Raw genomic sequence first — 22,446 nt, forward strand, 5'->3', positions numbered from 1 at the left:
AAGATATCGTATCCATTCTTAGCAATAGTGAAACAAAAATAAATCTAAAATCAAAACTAATGAAAAAGGTTTAACAAGTGTAAAATTGGTTTTTAACCAACTTACTGTATGTCAGTAATGATTTGACTTGTATAAAACAGAAATACATGAAGGGAATACCAGCTGCCTCAGTCTTGTTGATAGCATCAGTTGTCTTCATGATATTTCTTTAACATAGTCAGGTAAGGTTGTGTGGGCAAGCAGTTTACTTTGCAGGCACAAAAATCTGGGATTCATTCTTCTGTGTAACTCCTTGGGTAACTATCTTTTGGGTTGATTTAAGCCTTGTGCATGAAATTTTTATGGAAACTAGACAGAAGCCTATTTTGAGTGTGTCTGTCTACTTGCATGTTTATGTGTACATGCCTGTTCACGTGTGTCTGTGGGAGTCTGTCTGGGGAAACCAGATCTGTATTTACGTTAGTATCCCTTTATATTCTGTAACTTAATGGTTGATCAAACAGAGATTGATAAAATAAGTACCAAGCTGGAATAAGTACTAGGAGTTGATTTTATAGAATAAACCCTTGAAGGTTACATCCTTGTATGGCTGCAGCTTAATGACTTAAGCCAGAGGCAATGACTAGTGACTGAGACCTTTGGCAATGCGCTCTGCTTAAGAGGACCCATCAAGTTAAGTGCACCCCTGCTGGTGGCACATAAAAAAAATCAACCTTTGAACATCAGGCCACATGGAGGCAAAATGGCTGTGTTCCTTTCGAGTGTTGGGCTTTACAGAGGCAAGGTGGCTGAGTTCCTTTCGAGCATTGAGCTTCATGGAGGAAAATTGGCTGAGCTCCTGGGCCACATGGAGGAAAGGTGGTTGTGTTCCTTTTGAGTATTGGGCCTCACAGAGGCGAGGTGGCTGAGTTCCCTTCAAGCATTGGGCCTCATGGAAGCAATGACCAAGACCTTTGGCATTATGTTGTGCTTGAGAAGACCAAGCAACATCGTAGTCATGACAGATACCGGTGTCATGCAAATGGCACTCATGCCAGTGGCACATAAAAGTACCCATTACACTCTTGAGTGGTTGGTTTTAGGAAGGGCATCCAGCCATAGAAAACCATGCCAAATCAAACTGCATCCTGGCACAACCTTCCAGTATGCCAGCCCAGTCAAACCATCCAATCCATGCCAACATGGATAATGGACTTTAAATGATGATGATGATTTAAAAATTTCAAGGAAATAAGCCATTATTTTTGAATGAAGTCTTAAGTAGAATTTGTTCTACCCAAGTTTCACAGACAATTTTTCATACCACACTCCTTTGTAAACCAATGTAAATGCAGTGACTCAATTATTGATCCATCAGAAACCTGTAATCAATTATGCAGCTATCCAAGAGATGCAATATAAAATAAACAAGAGCACTCAGAGAGCACAAACCTCCACCAAGGCAACACCAACATCCTCTCAACGATTAGCTGGAGATGATTTTTAAAATAAGAATATCTGAAATAAACTCGACTACTCTCGCAAGCGAGAATACTACACATGAACCCGACCACTCCCAAAAATTAAGTAAAAAAAAATGGAAAAATAATCCAGAATCCTTGTCCAGTGCCAGCCGATCCCAAAATCTAATCAGTTCATGCTAGTTACAAGATCAAACATCTCTGAAAGTTTCATCCAAATCCATCCAGCGGTTCTTGAGATATCTTGTCCACAAACAAACAAACATGACTGAAAACAATACATCCGCTTTCGCTAAGGCAGATGTAATAAATATAGTTGACATTTTATTTCTCTTTGTTTCTTTATAAAAAAATGAAGAAAAAAGACCATTTTAGTTGCATGTCAGCCCTGGCAGAGCTGTAATCAGAAACATTCCAGCTGTGACTATACCATCTTTTGTATATCAGGAACTTAGTTGCACAATGTTTTGGGTTGTCTGACATTATTTGAATTAAGCTGAAAAATATTTTTAGCATAGTGTTTTATGGCTTTATGAAGCTCTATTCTTTCTCTACAACTTCCATTTATTACCTCCACCTTAGTGAAGGTAGAGGTATTGCTTTCAGTCGTGTTTGTTTGTTCGATTGTCCGTGGACAAGATATTTCAAGAAGGACCCCTTGATGGAATCAGATGAAGCTTTCAGGGATGTTTAGCCTCATGATTGGCATAAACTAATATTAGATTTGGGGATTAATCTGGTGACGGGCAAGGTTCTGGATTATTTTTCCTGTTTTTTACTTAATTTTTGAGAGTGGTCAGGTTCATTTTTAGTATTCTCGTTTGTGAGAGCAGTTGAGTTTATTTCAGATATTCTCATTTTTAAAATCATCTCCGGCTAATCACTGAAAGGACGTTGATGTTGCCTTGGCAGAGGTTTACCCTCTCTGAGTGCTCTTGTTGTTTTTGAAATTTGAATAAATTTTACCTCTTTTCAGACATATATGCTGATTGAGTGCCAAGTAGAAAGAAAAAAGAAACAAACAAACAAATAAAACAAATGAAGCTCAATATTAAGGTAGTGACTCGGGAAAATTGTTAGTCAGACAAAATGACTTGTTTATTTTCTGACTCATGTTCAACGTTCAAATCCAGCTGAGATCAGCTTTGCCTTTTGTCTCTCTCTGGTTAATTAAGTACCAGTCAGTATATTGAGGTCTTGGGGTGCAATCCTTTTTATTTTTTGTCTTCAATCTGTCAGGTCTTTGAGATTTTGCTTGGGAAAGTGTGTAAGGTTTGAGAGGCTCTCTGTCTGCTTCCGATGACATTGGATGCATGCTAATACCAAGTTTGTAATCAATGGCTAATTTAGTCTTGGTAGGTACAACAAGCTTGCTTGCTATGCTGTACTGTGTTGGGGGAAACATTTATGAAACTGAATTGCTTTTGGCTGACCTGAAAATGGCAAATGGAGAGACACCCAGAAAAATTTGCAACACATAGATCTATGCATGTTGTTTGTCAAATGTAACTCTCAGGGTGTTGAGAGATTGAAATGTCATCTTTCAGCAAGTAAATTAACATCCCAGTGCAGCAGCATGTATTGTGTAGTTACTATATTTTGTACATCTGAAGCAGCCCAATGCATAGAATTAAATAGCATAGGATTGATGATGCAATAAATGTAATGTAACACAGAACAGACAAAAGAAATATGTTTTCTTAATCATTTATTGGGCAGAGTAGCACAGTGGAAGTGAGTTGGGCCCAATACCCAAAAGTCTGTAGATTGAAACTACTCAACACAAAATTGGATGCTGTTTTTATATTTTTACATAATAACTGAGTTGTGAACAAATATAACTACAGGGATAGGTACAAATGTGTATATACCTACAGGGATAGGTACAAATTATATTATGGAATATAATTTTATACAGAGTCAAGGGATCACCAAAACCCAAGTAGCATAATGAGCATTAGATGGTAACAGGATATATACATTTATACATAAATATTTGCTTAAAATAACATATTTTTACATTTATTTATTTAACAGTATTTAACAAATAGGTTTATTGTCAATTAAAAGATTTCGATTAAAAACATGTATAAAATCAAATTGCCCATAAAAAGTATTTGTTGTCCCTGTCTTGTCCTTGCGGACCCCCTGTGGTCCGCGGACCACAGTTTGAAAATCCCTGGTATAGATAGACATTCCTTTACTGATTCATATAGAATAACATTTTGTTTGGAATGATTCTTTATATTCTCTCACAAAGAATCATTCAATTCATCTTATGACATATTGATGAGTCTTTTTTCTGCTTTTATTTCCATTAAAGCTGTTTTGTATTTTTTAATGTGGACAGAAAATTTTGTTATGAATACATATCAAGTTCTTAATCCATTGATTTTTTTTTTTAAATGGTGTGATATTTGATAAACAACTAGTGAAAAGTTTCCAGGGCTTTTGTGCATTTGAAACTTTTTTACCCCCATAAATTAATCTGGATGAGGAGAAACATTCTTGTTTGTGGCAGACATCTTCAGATAATGAGATGTATTTGATGTTAAATTTCTTTGCCAGAGACACATTTAGTTTGAGGTGATGAATCTCATCATCTCAGGTTGTCTCTCTGGCAACTGGTCTTCCAGCAGGCTTTTAACTGGCTTAGTTAGCTTTGATCTTTACATTATTCAATAAACTTCATATAGGCATTCTAAAACGTCATATCAATATCAAAACCACACTGAAACATAAATTCAATAAGGTTATTGAAGCCGCATCCCTTTCTCTTTCAATTTCTCTCAGCTGAGGGGAATCTTAGTCTTGTGTTATATGGGGACCTCACTGAAGTTCCTCTTTAGGTGAACTCATTTATCCACGGCTAAATATTTTGACTTGAGACATAGAGCAATGGTAAGATATAAACTACTGAGCTTAGTTGTGTCATATCTTATCAACATGGTCATCCATGCATTCAATATGATAATCTATAACCTTGACCTAAGGCCACAAATTTGGATTAGAGGTTAGACAATTTGATCCATGTATTTGAGTGGTATTGATTTCATTGAGTGCAGTAAGATTTGAATCTGGACAGTAAAGGCAAAGAAATAATGCCTCAAAGCATTTTTTCTGTACTCCTTGACTTCTCTACTTTCTCTAGTGTAAATGATAATGTTCATAATAATAATAATAATAATAATAATAATAATAATAAAAGAAATGGAAAAACTTTCAAAATACAAAGACCTGGAAATAGAGATAACTCGAATGTGGAATCTAAAAACAGAAACAATTCCTATCATAGTAGGTGCCTTAGGTATAATAAAAAAATATTCAGACAAATACATAACAAAAATAGCAGGACTTACAAATATATATAACATACAGAAAATTGCACTACTGGGTACTGCACACATTCTACGCAAAACACTTTCAATACAGTAAACATAAGAGCACCACAGCAAACCACAGCACATACCCAAGGCGCACAGAGCTGCGCTCGGTAGTGAAGTGAAAGCACGTTATAAAAATAAAACTACTGAATAATAATAATAATAATAATAATAATAATAATAATAAAGCTATGTGTTGTAATATAATAAGAAAATGAATTTGAAAACTGGTTTGGTTTCAGTTCATTCGTGGTGCATATATATATATATATATATATATGTATACTTTTACACACACACACACACACACACACACACACACACACACACACACACACACACACACTATGTATGTGTATATATATTTCTGTTTGTTCTGAAGGCAAGGTAAACTGTGGTATTTGAAATCAGAACATTAAGTTGCAAACTAAATGCCATGAAGTATTGAGACCGATCTTTCACTTCTACTCTCTGCCTCAACACTGATCTAATGATGGAAATAAGTCATTCTAAATCAAATGTGACATTTTAGCAAGTCAAATTTGATTTACCCAATTGCCTTAATACAGTTTCAACTGAAGTTTGAGAAGTCTTGCTTTAAGGCATTGGCGTCTATAACCATCTTTATGTAGCATTTACAACCCACAAAAAGAAACAGTAATGGATATATCCTATATAATCTAATAAGCTGTGTAAATAATAAAGTGAATTCTAGTAGATCATTTCCACTTGTTACTCGAAATTAGATAATCTCCCTTCTTTAATTTACCTAACAATTACTGAGGTTATTCAAAACAGCTTTTCTGATTACAAAGCTCCTTCCCTATAAATTTCCTTTTCCTGAAGGTTAAAGTTATTAAATTCAATTGTATTTGTATTACTAAAGTAATGTTTTATATAACATGAATGTTTCTGAATGGTGTTCCAGCTGTGATAATGATAAACACTTGTAAAAAAGACTGGTGGGTCAGTACGTAACAGCAACACTTTAAGCACTTTAACATAGTTTTATCGTGATAGACAACAAGTTTCGAAACAGCCATCTATCACAATTTCATGTGTATTTTTACTGGCTTCAAAATGTTGAATGTTATGTTATTGCAAAAAGGCGTAAGGATATAGTATAAAGACTGTTTTAATTCTAGTTTATAATTTGGCTTCTTTCCTCTGCTTTAATAATGCCTCATTGATTAGTAACACCGTAATTAATAATTTACATTGGCATTTGGAAGGGTGTCCAGCCATAGAAAGCATGCCAAGCTGACACAGAAGCTTGATGCAGTCCTGCAGTTCGATGGATCCTGTCAAACCATCCAGCCCCTGCTAGCATGGGAAACAGACTTTGAATGATGATGATTTTAGGTACCAAAACAGAAAATGAAAACAGACACCAAACATCATCGTTCATCATCATTGTTTAACGTTTGCCTTCCATGCTAGCATGGGTGGGACAGTTTCACAAGAGCTGGCCAGGCAGAAGCCTGCACCAGACTTCTCTGTAACTGTTTTGGTAGGAATTTTACAGCTGGATGCCCTTCCTAACACCAACCACTCAGCAGAATGAACTGAGTGCTTTTTACATGGCACAAACACAGGTGAGGTCAGTTTTGGCAAGGTTTTTACTGCTGGATGCCCTTCCGAACACCAACCACTTTACAGTGTGGACTGGGTGCTTTTAAGTGTTACCTGCATTGACTGGGTCACCAAGTATTTGCAAGACAAAAAAAAACTTTTGAGAGGAGAGGGGGGCATTGGAGACAGTGATCTTGTGTTGGATGATGAAAGGTTATAGTGAAAAAGAAACGGGTGTCTTGCTGTAGAGAAAGTACAAGGTTGCACAGCCGGAGAGAGAGAGTGAGTGATCAGGAATGAAGACAGAAACAGGTGTGTTACAGTAATGTAAATACATGGTTACCCAACCTGAGGAAAGTGTGAGAGAAGGAGAGAGAGAGTGGGAGACAGCAGGATAGAAATGGTGAAAAAATGCCAGGTATACTCACAAGGGATGGGGAACAGAATATAAATGGGATGATTGAGTAAAGAAAGAGAGATATATAGATGATGGCAAGTACCAGGGCAAACCCTTGAGGTTCGAACGCCATAATATGTGGCAAACAAATTTCTGAAGAGTTTATTTATTTATTTATTTATTTTTTTTTTCAATGTAAACATTTAATAGAATTTCTGGATTGAAAGGAAAAGTACTAAATAAATTTAGAAGGTAACTACTCTAGCCTGGATTGTGTCTAGAGATAGCATTTTCTCTGCTCTCTCCTTTTATATTAAAAGATCTTGTTTCAAAGGGAAAAAGCTCTGTACTTCTTCATGCTCTGTACTCCTTTTGGAGTGGACTGGCTTCAAGGATGATTGAGATGATTTTCAACGCAAGTGTGCATAAGTGTGTGCATGCATACATCTAAGTATGTATATAGGTAATTATAGATGTGTGTATACATAAATAAACACTTATACATACATATCTATTTTGGTTATTTCTGAAGTTATAGGGATCCTGGAGAGAAAGACAGTTGTTCAGAAATTCAGTATCAGAATTGAAGGATCTTGAGTATACAGTGTTTAATATCTTTAATTACTAGTTTCATTATAAGAGTCTGAGAGAAGGTTACCAGAAATGTCAAAGCAAAATATAATTTGAGAGTTGTATCTTTTATAAAAGCATTTTTCATGCTTTATAGCCATTGTGATTCTATTGGATCCTTTAGTTTCAGGTGAGGACTCCCAAAAAGAGAAAAGGAGATACTTTTGGACTGTTAGGGCCAGAACTTCAGGTAAATTTATCTTGGTGTGTCCGTGTGAAATAATATTGTATTATCTACTACACATGTTATTGTTTCCTCCATGTTTTGAGATGATTTTATTAATTTGGTTTGTTTTATATTTCCACCTTACTGATATAACTTTCTTCCCTGTTATGTGTCACCCAGAGGTATTCAAGTCCATCCATTCTTTGTTAACTGGAACATTAAACTCTATTGTAGTCAATGAACAAATGTCAAAGATTAGGTGAGTTGGTCTTGGCTGAATATCAGAGATTAATTAGTGTTCTTATTATGACCATATTTTATTAGAGATATGTTGATATGCTGTCCTACAATTATTTTTAAATGTAAAGTCTTTATTTCAAATATACTTGTTATACCTGTTCAGATTGCAACTAAAAAGTTTTTACAATTGTATTAATAGGCTCCTAATTCTTGAACTTTATCCTATTCTAAAGATAATGCAATTTCAGGCTTTAATACAATTGCAGATGCAAATTTTTAGAAATAAGGCATAGCATAATTGATTTATTAAAATTCAAGTTTTATGTAGATTAACATTTTCTGTAATGATTTCAGGATTCTGTTTGTATTAATTTTATGTAAAAGAAGACATTCTTTTGATATTTTGTTGCATGTATTTCTACAGTATGCATTTCTGCTGCATGTATGTGTATTTTCTCAATTTGTTGTTTCATCCATTTACTAAACAAGAGAAGGTAACAGTGGTCAAAATGACTATTTCAATTGATTCATAGTCCAGAGGTTTGGAGAAATACATGTCATTGTTTTTGTGTGTTGGTGGTCTACTCTGATTTTGACAAATACCATATCTAAGCAGCTAATATATTTGCGTATGATACAATGATGCACAATTATGAAGCAAAAGTTATTCAATGAAAACACTGAATAACAATTGAGTGTGCGTACATATCGTTTACATATCATTTATATACTTCAATGACATCTTAAGTTCTTTGTTCCCTATGGAGCATAGGCTATTGACAACTCTTCTCTACTGTTCTTCACTCTGGGCTGTCTTCTCTGCTTCTTTCCAGTCAGATACCTAATTTTTTCAGCCCTACCTCAGTATCCTGCCTCCAACTATTTTTAAGGCATCCCCTCTTCTGTTTCCCTTGTGGGATCATAAGTGTCCCTGAAGAAAGGCCTTCCTCTCCCACATCTTGTTGGTTTTGAATTGTCATCTATGCTTCTGTAACTGCTTTTTCTAAGACAAGTGGATTTGCCTTAGGCAAACCAATTTTTACCTCTGGGAAAAGGTGGTCCCTATTAGTCTGGCCTCTACCCTGCCTGTCCAGCATAGGAGGCCCTACCAGGTGTTTTTGCACTCAGGGTCATTGAGGCACATAAGCTACCACACTGCAACAAGGACTGGACCTAGGACCTAATTGAATTTGTTTTTGGTAACATCAATTTTAAAGTGATAAACTTGTTCTGCATGGTTTGATAATGTTATTGTGTTACAGCCTTTCATCAAGGTACTCTGGAATATATCAACACATATATTTTCTTTATCAGGTGAGAATTTAGAAATGTTACCTGTTCAATAGAATGTTTCTCTCCAGTCAAAGTATCTGCTTCATTATTAGAGGCAGTCATCATGAAATTAAAGTACCAAACAAATGTGTTGTCTTTGAACAAGTTGTTAAACAGCATTTCTCAATATATCTACCAGACACAAAACAGGTTTCACTCCCTCCTTCGCAGTTGAATGGTCAGTGGTGGTAGACAAGGTGTCCAGCTGTAAAATCAATTGCTCCAGCACAATTTATGGGAAAAAAATGGATATAAAAATTATCTACAAAATATATAAGTAAAACTATTTTTTTAAAGTTCATATCCCTTATACATTTTACTCACATGCACACTCATGGCCACATTTAGATGCATGTATATACACATGCATGTATGCACATGTGCTTTTGTGTACAGACATGCACAAACATGTGTGGACATCCACATATGATCAGCACGTACATCTACATGTACATCTGTGTATACATGCACATTTGTGCATGTATAGGCACATATCTGTGCATGCACTCACGCATATCCAGACACAAATACACACACATCCGCACATTCAGACATCCATGCACACATTCAGACGCATACAGACACATTCTCAAACACACACACGCACATGCATCCACATGTGCTTCCACACATCTACATGCACACATCCATGCACATGCACACATGCCCATGCACACACACTCGCACACACACTCACACAGCCACACACTTGTTGTGCACATCTAGACTCATGCATATCTACACACACACTCGCACACATCTATACACACACATACACACTTGCACAGAAACGTGCACATCTGCATACACACACATACACCCGCAATCTGCACACATACACACACATCTGCACACATACACACCTACACACATCTGCACACATATCTACACACACCTACTCTCACATACACACATCTACACACACTCATACACACACGTGTGCACATCCGCACACACACATACACATCTGCACACACACACATACACATCTGCACACACATACACATCTGCACACACACATACACATCTGCACACACACATACACATCTGCACACATACACCTACACACACACTCATACACACACACACACACACACACACACACACACACACACATTTACACACACATCTACACACACACAGTTGAGAAAATGAAATGATTAACTCACAAAATACTAAAATCCTGTAAATAAATTTAAAAAAAAATATTGCAATAAATAAATAAATAAATAAATAAATAAATGAATAAAAATAAATTTAAATACTGGTTGTGTAAATTTTGGCCAGACATCTTTCATTGATTAATGGAAATTGATTAATGAAATGAAAATTGTTTCATTTTTATTCAGTTAGTTTTTACTTTTGAATTTTTTGTTTTATTTAAATTTTCTTTTATTTTTCTGCAAGGCTCAGAACCCCTTCAGCAAAAACATAAAAATTAAATCTCACTTATTTATCATGATATATATATATAGACTATTATTATTATTATTATTATTATTATATATTATTATTATTATTATTATTATTATATGCATTTAGTTTATCTTCATTTGATTTCTCTCCCTTCCACTATTGCTGTATCAGTCACGTCTGTAAACAGTTCATTTATAAGAGTGATTTCCTGGGGTGTTTGAAGGAGGAAAAAAGGAAAGAAAGAAAAGGGTATAAAAGATGCAACCGTTGTTAACGAAGGGGAAATAACTTCATTGCTAGAGAGGACCTACTTAATTACCTTATTTAACTTGTAGGGTGGATGCGGGGGGTATACAAAAAACATAGTTTTAGTAACTCTGTTTCAGCTTAAGACGGATGGCATACTGCAATAACTTGACTAGCTGAAAATAACGGCTTCATTTCCTATGAATCAGACTGATTTTTAAAAAGATAGGAAATATCAGTGAAAAACGTAGTCAGAGATAATAAGATAAAAGAATAGATATGAAGTTGCAGACATGGCTGTGTGGTTAAGAAGCTTGTTTTGTAACCACATGGTCTAAGGTTCAGTCCCAATGTGTGCACCTTGTGCAAATGTCTCCTATTATAGCCCCGGGTCAATTACTATATTGGGTGAATTTGGTTGATTGAGACTGCGCAGAAGCTCATTGTGTGTGTACATGTTTATGTCAGTGTTTGTCCCTCGACCCAGCTAGACAAATGATGTTGGTTTGTTTATATCCCTGTAACTTACTGGTTTTGGCAAGAGACTGAAAAATTGCAAATTTAAAGAATAAAGCACTGGGGTTAAAGTGACCGCTATCCAATGACTGAAACGCGCGAAAGATATAATCAAACAGGAATACCTTGACTATGGGTTGGCTAGCTCATTAGTGGCCTGTGGTTAAACAACAGGTGATTTTTCATGGAAGTTATCATGGAAAGGTGGAGATATGGATTACTTTTTGGTCGATATTTATTGCTGGTCCTGTTACTCTAAACTCAATTCAGAAGTGAAACTCAGGCAAAATAAGGCAAGTTATATGCCTTGTGAGAGATCACTGCATATAATGCCTGACAAAATTTTAAGCACTGACCACACACACACAAACATGTACACACGTGATCAATAGCCTAGATACTGTGTGTGTGTGTGTGTGTGTGTCCCCGTCTGTCTGTCTGTCTGTCTGCTTTGCATGTCATGTTTGTTGTTTGTGTGTTTGCTGTGTGTGTGTGTGTGTGTATGTGTTGTGCGTGTGTGTTTGTAGTGTGTGTGTGTGTCTGTCCTTTGTGTGTGTTGTCTGTCACGTGTGTGTGTGTTGTCTGTTGAATGTGCGTGTGTGTTGTGTCGCATGTGTGTGTGTGTTGTATCTGTTGCGTGTGTGTGCACGTTGTGTCTGTTGCGTGTGTGTGCATGTTACGTGTGCACATGTTGTCTGTTGTGTGTGTGTGTGTGTGTGTGTGTGTGTGTTGTGTCTGTTGCGTTTGTGTGTGTGTGTGTGTATATTGTGTCTGTTGCGTGTGTTGTTTGTTGAGTGTGTGTTTTGTTTTGAGTTCGTGTTTGTGTGTGTGTGTGTGTGTGTTGTGTTTGTTGAGTTTGTGTGTCTGTGTGTGTGTCTGTTGTGTGTGTCTGTTGTGTGTGTCTGTTGTGTGTGTCTGCTGTGTGTGTCTGTGTGTGTGTTCTGTGTGTCCGTGTATGTGTCTGTTGTGTGTTCTGTTGTATGTATCTGTTGTGTATTTGTGTGTGTGTGTGTGTGTGTGTGTTGTCTGTTGTGTGTGTTGTGCCTGTTATGACTGTTCTGCATGTGTATTGTCTCTTTGCATGTTTTGTGTGTCTGTCTGTGTGTGTCTATGCATGTCTCTCCCACAGAAATCTAATACTGCTAAGGTAGACTGCTATATAATAATTGCTTGTTGATCTACCTGGATCTACCTCTAAAACTAATTACACCTATCTTCATAAAGTGACTAAAATAAAACTCCTGACATGAAGACAGAACACTTGTTCCAAATTTTAACCAGCAGCAGCAAACCACATAACCAATACTACAGCTATGACATCTTCTGATATGTTTGACTAAATTCACTTACAAACAACACATTCATTATCCTCACCAGCATAACAGCTTAAAGTTAACACACACACACACACATGCACTCACACACACACACACACACACACTCAGTACAAATCTATATGAAAGTTTGCACATCATCTTCATAGCTGATTATATCTCCCCATTATTTGCTCAATACTGTTAATGGCACATATATAATGCACATGTGTTGAATGTGTGTACCTATGGTTGGTGTATATATAATACATGAATGTTGAATGTATTCATATGTAGATAGCTTGCGTGTGTGTGTAGCTTGCATGTGTGTGTTTATATAAAATATGAATGTATGGTTAATGTGCACACGTGTATGGATGTCTTTTCTACCATCGCTCCCCCTCTCACCAACACTGATCAATCATTTCTGTCTATCATCTACATCTTCCAGGCTTTTCATCCATTTATTTATGTCTATTATCTCCAGTTTTAATATTTTAAAACAAATCTTTCTCAAATATTTCTTTTCCCTTCTCTCTTCCCTCTTCTTCCATCTTTCTCTTTTTCTCATTCATATATACATATATATATATATATATACATACATACATATATACATACATATATATATATATATATATATATATATATATATATATATATATATGTATGTATGTATGTATGTATGTATGTATACCTTGTTCTCTCTTATGCTTTTTTTCCTTTGTGTTTCTGATGTTGGTCCTTGTTTCTCTCTTTATCTCTCTCTCTCTCTCTCTTTCTCTCTCTCTCTCTTTCTCTCTCTCTCTCTTTCTCTCTCTCTCTCTCTCTCTCTCTCCTTCTCTCTCTCTCCCTATGCTGTCTCTTTTCCTTTCTCTCTTTACTATCTCTTCTTTCTCTTTTTCCTTCATCTATTTTTCTTGTCTTCATATCCTCTTCTCTCTCTTTGAAGCCCTCCACATTTCTCTGCTGCTTTTTTTTCTCTCTCTCCCCCTCTCTCTCTCTCTCTCCCTCTCTCTCTCTCTCCCTCTCTTTCTCTCCCTCTCTTTCTCTCTCTCTCCCTCTCTTTCTCTCTCTCTCTTCGTACCATGCTCTCACTTCTTTTCTCATCTTTGTTTTTGCTTCCTTTCTATCCCTCTTTTTACACCCCCTTTGTTTTCTCTCTCTCTCTCTCTCTCTCTCTCTCTCTCAGCTGTCTACCCCTCAATAGTTTCCTCAGTTTACCCCCCTGATTTTGTTTTCGTTTCCCCTCCAATCTTTTGTTTCGATGTCCCTCTCTCTATCACACAGTCTTCCTTCACTTTCCTCTCACTCAACCCTTCCTTTGTCAATCTAACCACAGGAAATAAAGATAAAGAAAATCTTTGCAATATGTAATGTTTGTAGTTATTTCTGTTAAACTGCAGTTTCATATGCATCACATGGACACCACGATCAATAGCAACTTGTCTTATTGTCTTCTCCTTCATGGCTGTTCACTTCTCTTTTATATAACATTCCCTTTCATCTTATCCCTATATAACAGCCCTATTTCTATATATAGCCCCTTTCATATACTCTATACACACGCTTCTATGCATGTGTGCATGCATGTATGCATATACATGTGCAGCGCTTGTGTCAGCACTGTGAATGCTACTGGGAACACGAAACCCAGTACAACCTGTTGCATGGTTAGATGATCAAGGATTAAACTGGAAGCCTCATCAAACTCGCTTGATGAGGAAAATAGTTTTTGGACACCCATGAAGGGTGAAAAATAAGACCATTGAAAAGTGGAGGAACTCATGAGTTAACAGTTGAGTGCAGATATACTTCTTTTAAGGCCCTGCTGATTTGGATGTATCTTTTGGTTGGAAAAGCCTAAGAGAAGGCACTCTGAAATCAAACCTGCAGTTGATGTAGCTAGCTGCTAAACTTCTTGTGGTTCTTGTCACTGGTTTCCAACTACCGATATTTTGAGAGTGGAATATGTGTTGTACAGGCATATGTCACTTTAATTCAATGATGTACATCTTGTCCATCTGGTTCATCTTTCAAAGTCCTGTAGCAATAACAGAGTGGCAATGTATGCAGATTTAACCAGTTAAAGAAGTTTTGAATCTCATTTCTCATATGTTGGAGGCCGTTCAAGTCAACTTCTGGTCATAAATCATCTTGGAGAACAGATATAGTGGAGATTATCAGGATTCGGTAGATTGAAATGGCCATCATTTAAGATGGTCATCACACACACACATGCACGTATATTTGTGTGTGTGTTTGTCTGTATTTATTAGTTCCAAGCATTGGAGTCCTGCTTCAAGGATTTAGTCAATTAAATTGTTACCATACTTTAAGTCTGGTACTTTTTCTCTCTCTCTCTTCCCTTCTGTTTCTTCCTCTCTGTCTCTCCCTCTCCATCTCTCCTTCTCTTTCCCTCCCTCTCTTTCCTTCCCTCTGTTTCTCTCACTCTTTCCCTCCCTCTGTTTCTCTCACTCTTTCCCTCCCTCTCTATGGGCCCTATATCTAGCCTTAAAGTTTACTGTACTACCTATATAAAATTTATTTAAATTATCCTCATCCTTAACAATGCATTTATATACTGCATTGGTAATTAGACAGAACCCATCAAGGGGACATAATCCAGGGTTTCTATAATTACATGATTTCCCAGGGCCATCCCTAACCTTATTTCTACCACTAACAGTACTTACCAGGTTTCCCATAGTCACTCCTTCACATCTTTCATTACTGGATTTCGATATACCAGATGGGAGCAAAATGTTGGCATCACTAACCTTAGGTGTATCAGAACTTATCTGCCCAGAACTGGGATTTCCATCAGAAGAACATCTCCAGTGCTCTTGCCCATTTAACTTGCTTCTATTTATAGATACAATAATGGAGGCCAAATTTGGCATTACTGAGTAAGAGAACTTGATAGAAGACAAATTGCAAATGCTATAGTATTTATGACTCTTAGGGAAGTTCTCTTCCAGAACCTTAAAAAACATCTTGGGCAAATTTCTCACTCTAAGAGAAAAAGGGGGAGTGGGGTGAACCATATTATTTCTCTTATTCTAGAATGTGAGCTCTTAGTTTTACTTATCTCCTCACTAGCACTATTTTGCTTCCTATACCTATTTCTAACATCTTTAAATATGTTTCTAACCAATGGCTTATTTTGGTTGCGATCAGGTAATGCATTGCATTTTTCCCAATCAACCGTGACATGGTCAGGTGGTAGACCAGCCATCTTGTTTTTAAATCTCGTGTTAGGTATATATGAGATTTTAGTTTTGAATCCGCTTATTTTTAGAGCGTTATTGTACACAGGCGTATGTTGATCGAAAATCTCTTCATTTGCGGATAGATTAGAGATTCTGATTGAAATAGTGATAATGATTATATATAGTGGACTTTGGGTGATTGGACGATACATTGATATATAAGATGGATTTGTTTGGCTTACAAAATGGATAGTATAAACCTGTATCCAAATATAATGTAACATCCAGGAAATTCACTACTCTGGAGTTAATATCAAATATAATGTTAAGATTAAAGAAATCCTTTAAGAAACCCCTCAGTGATTTCCTCAATCTATACAATGCAGCTTTAGACTGGCTACATACAGCTAGAAGTGCATCATCCCTATACAGTCCCCCGGTGAGGAGAGGAAAATTATCCTTAATCTGTGAAAGGAGGTATAGGCCCACTAGGTTAGTCACCTATGCAGAATCAGATGATCCCATGGTTATATCGAAGAAATTGGCGGAATCAACTCTCTGCCAATCACGCTCATTGTAGGAGATAAAGGTCTCCCTTGCTGTTAAAATTACATCAATATCTGAACTTGGTATCTCCGCAAACTTGTGGGCGAAAATCAAGGCTTTATTCAGCAATATAGGGGATATAGAATTATAATAATTCGAGATATCGAATTGCATAAAATCTAAATTAGGTTTATCCCTAAGGGAGTCAAACCGAACACACACACACACACACACACGCACACACACACACACACACACACACACACACACTATGTATATAGTGTGTGATCCAAAGATGTGAAGAGAAATGTGTTGTATAGGTCTAACTGAATGAAAGAGGATATGTGGATAGCTATTTCAGGGTTAAAAAAAACCTGTTGTAGTTACAGAATAGTTTGAGAGAAGACAAAAACTCTGAGAACCAGAAGCTAATGAGTGTTAATGCATTAAAAGAATTTAGAGATATGATAACAGGATAGGTTGAAGGTGGAGTCTTTATTAATTTCTGCAGTATTCTCCTATGATTTGAACTCACTTACTCCTAGTGTTTTTAGAATTCAACTATCTCAGTTCGAACATTTTGTTACTGAAAAATCCTCGAATTTGAATTGGAATGGTTTTAAAATAGGATTGTTCACTCTAACTTCTTCCAAAAACTACTATTGTATAGACTGTTGCTGTCAATCACAAACCTACCAATTCTACTGATTATTGGTGTTGTGCAGTGAATCAGTTGCCACTTGCATATCAAAAATCCTATCTATTTCTAGTTCACTACATACAGATGGTTTACATGGCATGGTGTTTGCCTTTTAGGCTTAGATCCATCTAACTGCATCATTACCCTTGCTATAATACTACTCTACCATCTCTGTCAGCAGATAGCTAATGAAATGCTTGTGAACATTGATTGAAAATCAATGCAATAAAAATATCCCTTTAAGATAAACAAGAGATTTCTCCTTTCCTCAACATCCCCATCTCCCTCTTTGTTGCATTCTCTGAAAGAATCTGTTGCTAGGATTTGGGAGAAAACTGAAGATGGTTGCCTAAACAGGAAGGAAAAATCATGTAAACATTGGCTGGCTTATAAATGTTAACTTCCCACCATGATTTTGAAAAAGGAAATTAAACCAATGAAATATAGCCTTCAGCTGTATAAAGAGAACCAGCATGAATATGTTTTCATTGATATTATATATATAACATTACGTGTGTGTGTGTGTGTACTTAGATAAATGGCATCCACAGTATAGATAAAGAACCTACAATTTTTATATTCTTATTGTTGTGTATCTATATATAGTCACATGATGTGTTTATTACCAAAACCTTTAACTCTTTGCCTGTCCATGCATTTTCATAAGTTTTCAGGCTTTTAGTAATATAAAGCCATACCTTTTATCAGTGGTTGTAAAAATTAGGAATGTGTACCATATATGATGCATAGATGCCAGGAAAATGTCCTGCATCTCACTTGTGACATGCACAGTAGGCAAGGGACTAAGCAGTAATATTTGAACTGGAATTTGTACGAAAGCAATTCCTATTTTTACTTGCTGGGTCTAGTAAAAGGGACAGTACCCATGGCTTTTGCAGGTCTTCCAAAACTGGTAAAATTAATACCATTAATGCTCTTTAAACATTTTAAAATCATTACTTGCAAAAAAGATAAACAGGGAATGAATTCCAACAAGCTGATTTTCTAGGAAGGAAGGACTGGGTTTAATATTTCGTGCAGGACTCAGATGGGATTGGGCATCACAAATATGATGGGAGGACCAGAGGTACATGGGATAAGAATGCTTAAGGGAATGTATGAGCCCAGCCATCTCCAGCAGACAGACGTCACGAGAGTAGCTGTAGAAAAGGCAGAGAGGAGACTACACAAAAAAATATTGAAATATTTTTTGAAGTTCAACATGAGATTATTTAGTCTTATCTGAATAAGCTAATATTTGTCTGAATAGGTGCAGACATGACAGTGTGGTTAAGTTTGCTTCTCAGCCATGTGATTGCAGGTTCAGTTCAACTGTGTAGTACCTTGGGCAAGAGACTCCTACTATAGCCCCAGCTGGGCCAACAAAATCTTTGTGAGTGTATTTGGTAGATGGAAACTGAAAGAAGCCAATTGTGTGGTTGTATATATGTGTGTTTGCATCTCCTTGTCTTGCCCTTATGTGATAGTTGTAAACAAGTGTCACTGTCCTACAAGCAGTATTGTTCATTTCCATGCAAAACCATGTCTGGCCATGGAGAAATATTACCTTGCTTGAAAACAGGTGAGGGCTGGTAGCAGGAAGAGCATTCAGTTGTAGAAAATCTGCCTCAACAAACTCCATCTAACCTCTGCAAACATGGGAAAGTGGACATTAAAATGCTGATGATGACACAAAGAACTTTACTTCCTAAACAGTGTTCAACTCCTAATACTTTTGGTTTAGCACAGTGGTCCTCAACCATCTTTTATCTATGGACTCTTAGATTCCTATTTTACTCTGGTGGACCCCATAGCCATTCAATGTTTAAAAAAATCCTATTATATTTTAGGCGTTAGGAAGGGCATCCAGCTGTAGAAACTCTGCCAAATCAGATTGGAGCCTGGTGCAGCCATCTGGTTCACCAGTCCTCAGTCAAATCGTTCAACCCATGCTAGCATGGAAAGCAGACGTTAAACGATGATGATGATGAATTAGATATTATTAGGAAGTGTATTAAAAAAAAATTGAAATATTTTGTGTATTGTAGAATTAAAACCAATTTATTGCCCATAAACTTTAACACCAAAATCCTTTGGGTATCCTGGTTAGGAACCACAGGTTTAGCTTATAGAGTTGATGGACCTTGTCAAACTAACTAATCTTTTATTCATTGCCTGAAGATAGCATTTAGTCATAATGGAAAGAAACAATTAGTTATGGGGACATTCTGTATAATGGATGACAGGAAATGACAGCTGGATAAATAACTCTTGACTAGTTAACAAAGCAGCTTCTCTGCAGTTTCTCAACAGGCTTGAGTCTTTGTCAAGAGTCTATAGGCTCATTAAGCACGAGTCCGTCCCAGTTTCCATAGTGTCCAAGTGATCGAGAGTACAATGCTTTTTCCTGAATGGGAGTCTGTCACAAGGTTAGCTCTCAGCTAATTTTCAATTAAGTGGGCCGAAGTAATATGGAATCATGTTCTACTCAAGAACGCAGTGTGCTCACCTGATGCGGGGGACTGAAATTATGACCTTAGGATTGTGTCTTACAAGTTAACCGTGAAATCTTTTACCTTCACAACATACTAAAAATAGTAAACAAATATTTCTTGAATCACACCTTATATAGATAAATGATACATCAGACAAAGTAATTCTAGATACACTTACCTGAAAGAAGGCTGGATGGCCATGGCTGGAATGGACTGTTTTTGATCAGAAATTTGCATAATCTTGGATTTGACCAGGAGCCAAACAAGAACTCTCTTCATGAGAGCAGGTGATAATGTGCAGTACAGTGACTAATTTTACGGAAATATCTCTCAAGATAGATTTTGACAGTAAAGAGTTAATATTTATTTACAGGAAGTAATATATCCGATAGAGAAAATTAAAAATACTTCATAGCAAATCTTAGAATAGCAAATCTTAGAAAATTGTTTCCATTTAATTATGTCCTGTGATCTTCGTTAATCAATAGATCTTGGAATAGTTTTACATGTAGGCCAAAACATCTATCCAGTTGTCTTGGTTTCATCAAATACAATTAGAATAATTTTCTGAAATGAGATTTTGCTTACTGATTAATTTGACTTTTGATATTTTAATATAATTTTACCGCTGTAATCGTTTTCTCTCTCCCTTTCTCTCCCCCTCTCTCTCTTTCTCCCCCTACAATTATTGGCTTTGTGCTAAGTTGAAAGGATTTCTTTTTTTTTTAAACCCTTCGACTGCAAAATCAAATTTCATGGTTATTCCAATAATGTTAAATATCTACCAAAAAATAGAATTGGTATTTCCTGCAAGTCACATTGCCTCAATAAGCTTGGCATATCTCAACAGAAAATAGTTTCAAACTTGACCTTCCTCGACAAAAGGTAAATTGCTATTTAAAATTGCTTGCTGCCACTAAGAGTAATGAAATTTTGAGTGGATATTCTGTTGTAAAGTGTTGTAAGCTTTCTGTTGTAAAGCTTTCTGTTGTAAGCTTTCTGTTGTAAAGCTTTCTGTTGTAAAGCTTTCTGTTGTAAGCTTTCTGTTGTAAAGCTTTCTGTTGTAAAGCTTTCTGTTGTAAAGCTTTCTGTTGTAAGCTTTCTGTTGTAAAGCTTTCTGTTGTAAAGCTTTCTGTTGTAAAGCTTTCTGTTGTAAAGTGTTACGGTTTGTTGAGAGTGTCAGAGTAGGCAGTTCAACTGGCTGTATAGTTGATCAACCCTCGGTTAGCTCTGATCAAGCAGATTCATAATTGGAAGCCGTTCCATTGATGACCATTCTAGCAGGGTTCTGAATGTGTATCTAGGACTGCATTACCTGATGTGTTCTTTTGTCTTTAAATCAGTAGGCTGCTGTGGTTTGATGATTCTTGAAGCCCGAGGGACCATGGATGTTTAATCATTGGCCACTGGATCGGAATGGTTGTGTTAGTGTCATTAGTGTTCCGAGTTCAAATTCTATTGAGGTTGACTTCCTTAGAGATCTCCCCCACCACAATTATTATAAACACCAGTACTTATACTTCAGTTCTTAATACATTCCTCTTTACAAAAAAGATTTTGTTTCATATAAGCATATTAATTAGGTGTTGCTTCTGGTTCTATAACCCCAGACCAGTCCTAATTGAATAGTTTATGCCTAAAACCATTTTAGAAACAAGCATTTGCTTTCTATTCAGAACCTCATTCTCCAATATATCCTTCCTTATTTAACACAGGATGTTATTTGAGGTTTAGTTGCTATTTTTAACAAGTTAAGCAACCACATTAAGGTTCTCTTGTAGTTAACTGTTATGTAAATATATAGACAACTGTTAAAAATAAAATCTTTTAACTGTACACATGCATATAACTTTTTCCATTCTTCTTCTGTGTGTGTGTATATATGTATATATACACCCAGAACCATGCTAATAGCTTTGGAGTGAAATTTAGGATTTCTCAGTTTTCTGTGAATCGATTTCGATACTTTTTTCAGCTGGTTTACACACTATGGCAACACCATTATGTTTTCATTATTCTGTGTAATGTCCTTTCTTTTTTATATCAGATTCTTTAGTTTTTGGATGAACCACACTAATACCTTTTGAATGAAAATTGTCCATCTAGACATTTTTTTTTTTTTTTTTTCAGAAAATGAAGGGTAATGATACTTATTAAGCATACATTGAGTATATATTTAACAGAAAACCATAACATTTGACATAATGAGTTATTTGGCCATATGAGCACCATTTCGGCAGATAACTTCAAAAACCCTATAAGTCATGGAATCTGTTAATCTCTTAATAGTAGCAGGTTGGACTGCCTCTGCTGCAGCTTTGATGGTCACTCATAAGACATCTTTCAACATAAATTGGCGTCCATCGGTATAAACATCTTGTTTAATGATGGACCATAGATCTTCGATAGGGTTGAGATCCAGAGATGCTGGTGACCACACCTTCAACCTTTCACATTGTATGGTGTGAGACCCTAGTAATGTTTGGGTAGTTCTACCAGAGTGGGAGGGAGTGTTGTCATGCATAAATATGAGATTCCTTAGAAGTGACAGCAGTATGTCATCTAGCCAAGGATTCAAGACCTCCTTCAGGAGATTGCAGTAAGTGGCTGCTGTCACTTTAATCCCTTCAGACACCTTGACTGGGCCAAGAAGTCTGTCCCCAGTGATACCAGCTCACATGACTCCTCCACCCTGTTGTTGATGTCATAAACATTGATGCTCATCTCCAAAATAGACCCAACCATTTGCCCAACCATCAGGTCCATCAAGGGTCACCCTGGTTTTGTCAGTGAACAGAAAATTACTAATGTCTAACATCATG

General features: G+C 36.4%; 1 protein-coding gene across 5 annotated transcripts in view; it reads left to right on the forward strand.

Moving 5' to 3' along the window:
• LOC106884182 (glutamate receptor-interacting protein 1) overlaps window positions 1–22,446 on the forward strand; it is a 542,605-nt gene that overhangs the window by 52,579 nt on the left and 467,580 nt on the right. For 3 of the 5 annotated variants that reach the window (XM_089349474.1, XM_089349479.1, XM_089349512.1), the window contains exon 2: window positions 7,567–7,632. The exons of the other annotated variants lie outside the window; for them this stretch is intronic. In XM_089349474.1, coding sequence (XP_089205600.1) covers window positions 7,567–7,632 — 66 coding nt within the window. The remainder of the gene's footprint in view (window positions 1–7,566; window positions 7,633–22,446) is intronic. 5 annotated transcript variants of the gene reach the window in all.

This window comes from Octopus bimaculoides, chromosome 1 (assembly GCF_046866305.1).
Source record: "Octopus bimaculoides isolate indiv1 chromosome 1, ASM4686630v1, whole genome shotgun sequence".
In the NCBI taxonomy this organism is placed as follows: Eukaryota; Metazoa; Mollusca; class Cephalopoda; order Octopoda; family Octopodidae; genus Octopus; species Octopus bimaculoides.